General features: G+C 44.1%; 1 protein-coding gene across 1 annotated transcript in view; it reads left to right on the forward strand.

Annotated features, from left to right (window-relative positions):
• HIC2 (HIC ZBTB transcriptional repressor 2) overlaps positions 1 to 10,992 on the forward strand; it is a 32,052-nt gene extending 21,060 nt beyond the window's left edge. The window contains exons 2-3 of the mRNA XM_033076089.2: positions 1,997 to 2,140; positions 8,276 to 10,992. Coding sequence (XP_032931980.1) covers positions 8,312 to 10,024 — 1,713 coding nt within the window. The 5' untranslated portion in view covers positions 1,997 to 2,140; positions 8,276 to 8,311 and the 3' untranslated portion in view covers positions 10,025 to 10,992. The remainder of the gene's footprint in view (positions 1 to 1,996; positions 2,141 to 8,275) is intronic.
• Positions 10,993 to 11,291: the final 299 nt, after the last annotated feature.

Genomic DNA, 11,291 nt, shown 5'->3' on the forward strand with positions numbered 1-11,291 from the left:
AGTGGAGGTTTGGGTAGTCCTGGTCTCCTATGTGTCAGCAGTGACAATAAATATACAATATACAAGCACTCTGTTTAGGAGTTGGCAGTAAGCTTCGTTTCTGTCTGCAGTGAGATGTTCTAACGGTAGGAAACACCTTTGGTTGAAGCAGTTCTCTGCTAAACTCTACCCTAGAGGGGAAATACAACTATGGAGAAGAGCTCTTGCTTCACAATAGCAAGAAGCAAATTGATGTAATCTGGGTGGGAAAAACCTCGTGTTTGAGCTGCTGTTCAGGAAATACCTTTATGCAGCATTCAGCCTGTGTTAAACTGAGAATTGCTGGTATTGCTGAGGGTTTTTCAGAGTTGTGATGCTGGGAGATGAAGCCAGAGTTCAGGTTGCTTTAATGCTATGCAGAGTGTGATCATCTGGAGAGGGGGGAGCTCCAGATTCCTGGGGCTCTGGCCCATTATGCTTCAAGTGTGGTAGTTAACTGTGGGTTGGCCTGCTCATGCTGGCAGTGGTCTGTTCAGACTAGTTCAGCAAATGCTCTTGGCTCAGCACAGCCCAGGTCAGTAGGCAAACAGTTGCTTACATTTCACTTCTTCATTGTATTGACAAGATTTAAAAATCTTCAGCCTACAGCAGTCAAAACAGGGTGATCTGAATACAAAAGACTTATTAGTTCAGTGTGAAAGGGATTTGGTTACAGAGTTGTGGAGATAAGCAATGCAGGTGGGAATGATGGGAACACTGTCCTGGGCCTAAGACCAGCACATGTTCAGGAAGAATGAACTATCTTCTTGTATATACTCTCTCTCTTTCATGACAACCCGTTCCATTTCTCAGACCTGGGTCCTGCTTTATGCTCGCATTCAGCATTAAGTATTATAGATATTTTTCATTTGGCCTTTTATCTTTTAAGGTTGGTAATGAATAGTATTCTCACTTTTTAAATATAAGATTTCTGTCTCCAGAAACACAGCTGGAGACATGCAGCCATCAATGTGATACGAGCTATGCACATGTTTCACTTCACCATGAGGGTCTAAAACCTGTGTTAAATCCCTGGCAGGCTGCAGGCTTATTTCTGTACTGGTTTTTGGTGGGGTTTTTTTTTGGTTTATTTTCACTGGGGCAGCATCACCACTTATAGAAAGGAACCTGTGTTTAGCATCTACCCTAAGACTCCTCCATGATAACCCCACTGGAGCTGATTAGAGGAACTCTGTGGAAAGGATACGCACTGCAGAGGATACAACCAGCTTGTCAAACCGAGGGTAGCTGTGATATGTGCCTTTCCCTGACATGGAAAAGATGATGTTGCTTTTTCCTTTGGGCAGGGGAGGGTGGAATTATAGATCTTAAATTTTGCGACGCTCATACAAGCTGCAGTTCACCATGAATCAACTTGACCTCCAGTCTCCAAGAATGGAGATTAAATTATCAGTGAAGCATCATTATAAATAGGAGAGGGTATACAGTGTCTTCTTCCCTCTGCCTTACACCAAAGTATCCAGCCTGGCCCAATGCCATAACATCTCTAGAAGATATTTTCAAAGACTTGGGAAGTGGGTCAGGGTAACAGGGACAGCACAGCAGATCAGGTTCGAAGAGTTTCTTCTGCTGCCTGTACTGTGTCAGGAATGAGACATGAAACTCTGGCACCAGGGTGTTCTTGACATAGAGGCATTTCTAAATGGTGATGATAATTCACTGCCTGAATTTCTGGGCAGAAGAGAGCTGCTGCAGACATCCTGGCATCTGCTGGTTTTGGACACATGTGAACTGGTTCCCCTGAAGCTCAGTGCTGTTGGGAGTCATAAACGCAAATGACCAAGGAGCATCAGTAAGAAACTTGCAGAGTCTTTCTGTTCTGCTTCCGTCACAGTTCAACAGCTGTGGGGAGATGGGTGGAGGGGAGGTTGTTCTAGCAGTTACATATTTAAGGCAGGTGGCTGTTTTAAAATGTACGTTTCAATTTTGATTGCAGTATTTTAATTGCATTTAACAGCGTCCCTGCTGGTTCTCCATTCTGCATCCGTGCAGCCACGTTCTATTGATGGCCTGTTGTGATTTCAATGGAACATCATGGGATGTACCTGGCACGTCGGGCAGCACTGGATGGAGGTGCCTTTAGCCCAATGTACCTGGCATGGTAAGCGGCAACCAAGTGGTTAATCTGCATTCTACTGCTCATAGTTTCAGCTTGTGTAGCAAGGTGTTTCTGCTTTGCTGCAGCCTTGCACTGACTGGAAATCACTTTGCTCTCTTGATATTAGTGCTTTCGTGCACACAGGGACCCTACCCTTTTCACCCATGGAGATTCCCTTTCCCTGGGAAGTTTGCCACGCAGTAGAGAAGGGCCTAGCCATGTCAGGCTCTCCATGTTATTCTAGAACATGAGAGAAGGAACGGGGAAATCATCTCACTCTTTTTTTTTCTCTCCTTTTTGGGCCAGGAGCTGGTAGCAGTTGAGCAGGTATTGCCCACATCCCAAATACCAAACACTGCCGCACAGAGGTACCAGACAGGTGCTCATGTCCTTAAGCAAAACTGTGCCGTTTCTGTGGGAGTCCTGCAAGAGCTGCCTCAGGGAGCCGGGAGGGCAGTTCTGCCTGGCACTAATTGGAATGTAACAAACTAAACAAGGGCCACTTTCAGTTTGCTGATGTGGTAATCTCTGCAAAATGATCCTCCATCCTCTATTTTCTTTTTTTTTTCCCATGCCCACATCCTTAAAAATCAGCTGCACATCCTGCTCTGTCCTGCATGTTTTCTCTCCCTCCCCTAGCTCTGCAGACCTCTGCCTGAGTAACTTCACGTATCAATCTTAGCTATTTTAAAGTGCTAAATATTTGTGTGAGAAAAACAAGGGTGCTGCATCCTGTTTTCTGCTTGAGCCTTCTTCATAGAGCTTCTGCTGCTCCACTGCCAAAGATGAAAATGCATGTTTGTGCCTCAGCTTCTGAATTCTGCTGTCTGACTGCTCGCAGGGGCTGGGGATAGGGAACCATTTGGACTAACACGTTTCAGCACTTCTCCCCATGCTTCTGCTGTTCTAGAATGTGAATACCTTTGAAAGTCATGGGCTAATGACCTGCCAAATGCAACTCCTGGGGGCAGGTTAGTGGCCTCGGAGAGTCCTGGTTCTGCTGGGATGTGGGAAAAGGAAGATCAGATGAGCCAGTGAGGAACAGGAAAGCTCTCTTCCCAGTGGGTTCGTTAAGTGCTCAAAAAACAGTTGGTCCATCTGAAATGGAAAGGTGCAGAAGTCATCTGTTTCAGTTTCACTCGGTTCCAGTAGCAGTTGGACACAGCATTTTTAATGTCTTAAATTGGTGGAAGACAGCAATGTAGGAAATGGTGGATTTCATTTTGTCTCGTTCTTCTGCATACTCACTGCTGCAGTGTCTGCTCAGTGCAGCTCAACTGCTTGGGAAGGTGGAGAAATAAGTGAGCAGGCCACTGTCTTTTCCTGGGTCTATTATAACATGCACAGTAGGCTGATGTTTTAACAGCATCTAATTTGATACATCACATCTAATCTGTTTGTTGGTTTTTATCTGCAGTACTGTTAGCTCATGTTCAGGTGCTCGGTGTCTAGCCTTCTCATCCAGCCACAAATCCTCTACGTGAAATGAGTGATTCCTTAGATCTGTTTTTGATTGATTCTTTGCTTCACTGGTGTTGCTTCTTAAAAGGTAAACAATATTCATGCGCTGCAATCTATAACTCAGAGATGAAATCAAATAACATCTCCTGCCAGAGGTTGCTAAGATAACACATTTAGCATTCATTCAGTAATTACTGTTAGGAAGAGATTTAGTGCTATTAAAGAGAAATCAAACCTGTAATGAAGATGTAGATTTTATACTGTTGAAAGGGGTGAAGGGATTTCTCTTCTCCTCTGTTTAGCAATTTCATTTTCTGTGATGTCTTTGTGGAAATTGAGAGCAAATGAAGTTTTTCTTGCTGTGTAGTGAGAGCAGCACAGCTTCAGGAGCAGCCTGTGTGTTGTGCACAACCTTGCTGCCCATGGGGTCACAGTGTGCCCCAGGCTGGGCACAGCAGCTCGCAGTTACCCAGCTCCTGGGGCAGTATTGCTTATTAAGATGCTGTCAGCTCTTAGCTTGCAAAGCTTTGTTTGATGTGTGGCATCTGCTTGCAGCATTACTGTATTCTGTGATTTGTGCCCTGTACTTTTCATGTCTTTGCATGTGCTGTGTCTCAGTGTCATGGGTATGGTGGAGGTAATGGAGAGCCTTAGTCTTGTTTCATTCCCTCCTTGCATGGGAGTATTTGAGCAGGTTCACTGCTCTGAAAAAAGTGTCTTCAATATGAGGTAACCAGCCTGAATCTGGGAAGAGACCATCACTGCTGCTATTTGTCCAGAGCCTTCTGTAATCCTCTTTTAAATGCAAAGGGGTGAAATTGTGCACACCACATTCAATGTTTAAAGACTGTGGCCCCAGTGAGACGTTGATGTATTCTTGAGGTCGGGGGGGTTGGGTTTTTTTACTAGAAGTGCATCTGAGCCTTTTCTGAGCCAGGGCTCCTCTGAACTGGGAGTATGGTTTTTTTCTGGGGTTTTTTGCAGAAAACAGAAAAGGAAGGGTTATTAAAAATGATACTGAAATGCAAGATGTATAAACCCACTGTGATTTTTTTTTTTTTAGGGCTTTGGAGGGTTGTGGTGATGTTATTCAAATGTTCCGGTTTGTTAAGAGACACTCTCTGCAAACTAATGGATAGCAAGACCTTTCTATAAGGCTGTACCTGCCATTTGTTTGGGCAGATAACTTTTAAACAGATTTAAACTCACAGTTATCCTTGGTCCCATGTTTTCAGCTAGAAATGAGGTTCTAGGAATGCTATAAGTTAAGGAATAATGCCTACTTCTCTTTTGCTAATAACTTTTCCAACACACCTTTCCTCCTCCACCTCTGAAATGCACCATTGTTAAAAGAAGGGCTTGTAACTAGCCTCTGGAAGATATCTGGACTGGATTTATTTTTGTTGAAGATTGCACAAGATGCACAAGGCAGGTTGCTATATAAGGCTTCTGTCAACAAAGGGACGTCAGCCAAAGGAGTGTTCTCTGAGCCATGCTCCTGGCCTGGCCAAAGCCCTTGGTGGGCAATTCTGACATTTTAAAAACAGTGCTCTAAGCTTGGTTGAAGGTTTTGCTGCCTTGATTCATTACATTAATTTTTTTGGGGTTGTTAAATCCATGTTTGACTTCAGCTAACAAATTTAAATTTGATAGGTGGGTTATACTGCTGACACCTGACCACTGCTATTAAAATCTACTGAAGGTAATAGCCTACCTTATACATATGTTCTACTGAACACGAACAGTTCTGTAAAATTTGACATGTGAGATAAATAGAGGTAATTTAAACAACTTGTAGTATGCTGGGTTTTATGCTGCAGAACATACTGAAGTTTAATAATAACATAATCTTTCTCATTAACATCAGTAGCAGAACTAGAATTCTAACTCTGCTTCCAAGACTTTCTCTGCAGGCTCATTACCTGGTTTCAATATTGTTTAAGGTAGAAAGAAAATAAAAAGTAAAGCAAAAAGAAGTAAATATTCTGCATTAATAGCTGTTGCAAGTCTTAAGGCTTAGACAACTCATATACAACCATTTCTAGACCTCTGCTTTAAGAGCCACATCAATGGGAAATAAACCCACTTTTACTTCAGTAATAATACTAATAATTGCTACTGCTACTGCTTTGTTTAGACAGAAAATATTGGTTGTACTGTTTTACTTCCTTTCCCATGTTTGTCCTTTATGGAACACTTAAAAATCATACCCAGGGATTTTGTGTGTTCATGCATGGGAAAGCAGCATTATGTTTGTAGTGAAATTGTAGTACTAGACTGTTTCTTGCTATCTTGAGTAGGATGTGTCTATATAGAGATGCTGTTAAATTACAAGCTGTGTTTTTGTCCTCCCCTATCAATGTATCTCAGTGACCCAGAAGTAAGGGCTCTTACCAGCCTGGCTAGATAAAAGTGGGTATTTTGTGCCTCTGTACTGCTGCTTCTTCCTCTTAATCAACAATTCTGGAAGCAAGCCACTAGAACCAGACATGCTGCCTCTGTGCTGCAGCTCTGGTGTGACTAATTACATCAAAACTTGGTTTTCAAGTGCTCAACACTGCTCAGTGGAGGTAACCCTTGTCCTGCCATGTTTTTCTGATTCTGCAGGGTGAGTTTCTATTACAGAAACACTGTAGGTGGAACTAGCACCATGGCAAGCCTGTACTTCCTCCTTTTGGCTGCCACCCTTTCTAAAGCCATCGAGCTGTGGGAACAACATCCATGTGCACAAGGGCACTGTGGTGAATCCACTGTCTTCTTGGTTTGCCATCCATTGCTGAAATAAAATCAGATGGAAAAACAGAGCAGCCTTTTTAGCTGTGGGTCAGGGTGATGAGCCAGAGGGATCTGTGTGGACGCTAAATTAGGTGCTGCTGCATTGAAGGGCCACCAAAAAATTCCAGCAAAAGCATAAGCAAGCACCAGGCTGACCAGCAAAACAAGTGAAGAGCTGTGTCCTGTGGAAGAAGGGAGGCACCTGCTTGACAGATCTGTTTGGAAAAGTACCAGGGTAGTCAAGCAACAACACTGGAGGAAATATTGCAATTTTTTTACTATTTTGTAGCTTTTTTCCATAAAGCAAAACTTCACTGTTATGCAGAAATGGATGATGTAAATTTACCACCTTTCTGCCAAATGAAATCTTTCTATTTATCACCAAGTAGTAAGAATCAGGTTTGAGGGAAGCAATTTTTTATACTAACTGCATCACTCCTTATTTCTTTTTGTTGTGTACCTCTACTTGGAAGAGGGAACATAATGCAGTGTAATGCTTCATCATTTGAACTCTGATGGGACAGTGTGGTAGTGGGACTCAAAAAACCAAAAAATTAACTGATCATGATTTTTAAAAGAAAACTTAAGTTCTTAATTTCTCTGGCTTGCTTCTCCTTCAATAAGAGAAATATTTCAATAATATGATGAACTGGGAAAGGAAGGAAAGAAGTAGAGAGCTAAGTGGTGGTTGTTGTAAATTTGGTATTTAATTCCTACTTTTGAACCTCAGAAACTATTTTAAATCAACTGTAATGCATAAATGCAAGTAGCTGTCACTTTCAAACAAACACACACAAAATATACCAACAATGGAAAAAAAATAATACTGATCTTGGATTCCCAAATGCAGCCCCAGATTGAATTCTGGGTTTTATGGATTGTAATATCTACCAGATGTGCAACTGCAGTTAGTTCTGACATATCTGAAACCGGGTGTTTCCTACAGTCCTTACTACTGGGAAGGCCAATATAAACATCTAAACTAAAATGCATCATGACTACTGTTTGTGAAACGCGTGAACTATATGCAGGTAACTACAATTTTCCTCTCTTTACAGTATTTCAGGATAGAGAAACTGTGACTTCAGACATGTTACTCAACTCTATTATTTTAAACAAAATTCTCTCAAAATTAAAGACAGACCAAAATTAACTCGAGAAAAATGTATCAGATTTATGAAGACATTTGATGACATTGAGCTAGCTCAGCATCCTGAATTTCAGCCAGGTGAGGGCTGATTCTAACCCTACATATCAATGGATAGAGATATAGACATTGCCAGGGGAATAGTTTTTAAAGCAGCTTTTCATACTCTTAAGGAGGCTTCCCATTCACACCTCAGTGTGGGTAATTCCATCTTTAATGGATTTAGTTGCTACATGTCATTTTCTCAGCCCCAGAGCAGCTGGGTGTTATAAGATTTTAGCATTCAACAGCCAAGAAACAAACTACATGTTAAAGCAGGGAAGCTGCAGCTTATGCTAATTATTTTACATGCTCAGATATGCAAATGACAGTGAAGTAGATGCTTCTCTTTTCTTCCTTCTTCTCGCTTCTCATCCTCCCTTCAAGTCTGTGTCAGGAGAGAACAGCTTTCCCCTGTACCTAACTATTGTTTTCATATGGTATCTTTTCAATAGTGACTCCAGCCAGTGACAGTTGCTTTTGTAAAAAGGTAATTATAAATCTGATTTTTGAAAGACTTGAATCAAGTCTTAGCTTGAGGAATATTTCTCTCTGTATTCCCAGCAGGATTACCGCTTGCAGGGCTCAATGTACTCAGATCTCCCTAGTCAGTGTCGAGCCTAACATAGACTGCACTGTGTTAAAACCAGTCTGTTAAATGTGACCTTTTCTAGTGGAAACAGCAAGCTCACATGTCTCATCCTCCTGTTTTGCAGGTGGTAAGGTGAAGGTGAGAGGAAGAGAAGGTGGAGATGGAACTGCCAAATCATGCCAAACAACTGCTACTGCAGCTGAACCAGCAACGAGCCAAAGGTTTCCTCTGTGATGTGATCATTGTGGTAGAAAATGCCCTGTTTCGTGCCCATAAGAACATCCTGGCAGCCAGCAGCATGTATTTCAAATCCCTTGTCCTGCATGACAACCTGATAAACTTAGACACGGACATGGTGAACCCCACTGTGTTCCGGCAGGTTTTGGACTTTATTTATACTGGTAAGCTCTTAACAACTGACCAGCCTGGTGAACAGAACTTTAATGCTCTCCTCACCGCAGCAAGCTACCTCCAACTGCACGACCTGGCAGCTCTCTGCAGAAAGAAGCTGAAGCGGAATGGCAAGTCCTTCGCTGGCAAGGCTGGTGGCCTTGGTGTTGGGAGATCTGCCAGGAGTCAGAGACTTTCCACTGCTTCAGTCATCCAAGCTCGCTATTCAGGGTCAAATGAGGGGTTGAAGGGCTCGCATTCAAAGGAGCTGTCAAAGGGAAAGCTCTCTGATGACGAGGTCTTCATCAGCAGCTCCAACCAAGAGAATTGTCACTCCTTAAGCAGGGGAACCAGCAAGAACGGCGGTGGGAGCAGCAGTGCGAATGGGAGCACCGGTGACCAGGAGCTAGGCCTTGACCTGTCCAAAAAAAGCCCCTCGCTCCCTGTCGCAGCCTCCCACGATGACACGCAGCACAGCGAAAGCCAGCAAGGCTCTCCCCAATCTGCCTCAGCCCCTGCAGCCAACAGTGCCTCATCGTTTGACGAGTCTGGCGTCGGAGCCCCCCACAGCATGGCGGACAGCAGCGACCCCATGGAGATGGATCTGAGCGAGGAGTGCCACCACTCACTGACAGAGAGCAGCCAGCGCAAGGGCCTCCGGCACTCGTCCCGCAAGAAGGAGTGGATCAAGAAAGACAACGCCTTTGACCGAAAGGAAGGGGGCAAAGACAGGGATGAGGGTGAAGGGCTGCCCAATGGTATCCTGCTGGGGCCCTTGTCCAAGTCTGTGGAGAGGAGTCTGGCCGGGGCCTACGGGGCAGACCTGCCCTACCCGTGTAAGGAGGAGGTAGAAAACGGTAAGGAGAACAGTGACGACAGCGGCCAGAGTGAGAGTGAGAGTGGTGGCCATACCAGTGCCAACTATGTCTACCGCCAGGAGGGGTTTGAGCCAGTGGCCTATGGTGATAACCTGTATGTCTGTATCCCCTGTGGAAAAGGCTTCCCGAGCTCGGAGCAGCTCAATGCCCACGTGGAAACGCACACCGAGGAAGACCTTTACATCAAGGAGGAAGGCACATACGGCAGCAAGGATGAAGCTGAGGATTTGTCCAACCCCAATCAGTCCTACGCTGCGGAGTCCCGGCCCTTCAAGTGTTCAGTGTGTGAGAAGAGCTACAAGGATCCAGCCACGCTGCGGCAGCACGAGAAGACTCATTGGCTGACACGGCCCTTCCCTTGCAACATCTGTGGCAAGATGTTCACGCAGCGGGGCACCATGACACGGCACATGCGCAGCCACTTGGGGCTCAAGCCCTTTGCTTGTGAGGAATGTGGAATGCGCTTTACCCGACAGTACCGACTAACAGAGCATATGCGTGTCCACTCAGGAGAAAAACCTTACGAATGTCAACTGTGTGGTGGGAAATTCACCCAGCAGCGCAATCTGATCAGCCACCTGCGAATGCATACCTCTCCCACATAAGCCAAAGACTCCAGAATGAGCTTCAAGCCCATCCGCAGTGATTTACCTTTCTGTAGACTTGCTGCTTAAAAAAAAAAGAAAAACGAAAAAAAAAAACAAAAAACAAAAAAGGGGGCAACTCCCCATACTCTGTTCAGTCATGAGAGGCCTAAACAAATGTAGCTTTAACATTTAAAAAAAAAAAGTTCATTTTTTTCCCTTTTTTAAAAAAAAGAAAGGTCCACAGCCAAGCTGATGCATTTAGTCCCAGTCTCCCTTCAAATTCTGATGACCTGGCAAGAAATACCTCTTTTTGCACACATCGACTTCATTGCCATATTGCTTATCTGGAGCAGGTAGGGGGACCGTGGGGAATTTTCACCCTCTGCTGGCTGCCCCCTCCCTGCCTCCTTCTGTGTTCCTGTCTCTACTCACCTCCTCTCTTAAAACCAAACTCAGTAGGGGTATTTCTTGCATTAAAAAGAAAACAAAGTACACCTTTTCAGTGGCCTGAGTAGCTGTGAAATAACAGCATTCTCAAGTGCAGAAGCTGTGTCTGTGGACCATCTCACAGGGTTGGCAGCCCCTCCAGAGACTGTGGGAAAGCCCCAGCAGTGGTGGAGCCCACCCCCATCTCCTGGGCTGTGATGGTGGGGGAGCAGCTCCCAGGGCTGCACCAGCCCCAGTACTTCACTTAAAGAAATGGCGAAGCCTCCCTTACCATCCCTCCCCATTTCGGTTTTGATCTTTGTCCTTGGCACACATAACCATGTGCCACCTTCTCCCATAAAACACTCAAACCTCTTTTGCCTTACCCATGACTGAACAGGGACTGGATGCCCTGGGAATTTCTTTCAGTGAGCAGGGGGTCGTCTTTACTTTTCTAGTAGTTTCGTATGAATATTCTTTGCTTAGAGGTACTTGTTTTATTAAAGGAAAAACCATTGTAACGTTTATGTGAATGTTTGAACTGGAAGGTCTGAGGTTAATTCTAGGGTGGGTGGGTGGGGAGGGGGTTTGATGTAGGCTGGACTTGCTACAAGTTCCATAGGTACTTTTTTATTATTTTTTTATTTTATTTTTTGTGTGTGTGTATGTTTTTAGCTTTCCTCCCTCACTAAAGAGCAAGTCTGTGTGGACAGACTTGTTACCTTTGCTACCTCTTGAATTCATGAGAACAATAAGATGGTTAGTGAAAGATTAGGCATTTTTTTCCTTTTATTGTAAGTAATTAAATGTATAAAAGTAGAACCTAAATTAAAGTTAAGGGATTTTTACCACCCCGTCC

Source organism: Catharus ustulatus, chromosome 18, assembly GCF_009819885.2.
Source record: "Catharus ustulatus isolate bCatUst1 chromosome 18, bCatUst1.pri.v2, whole genome shotgun sequence".
Lineage (NCBI taxonomy): Eukaryota > Metazoa > Chordata > Aves > Passeriformes > Turdidae > Catharus > Catharus ustulatus.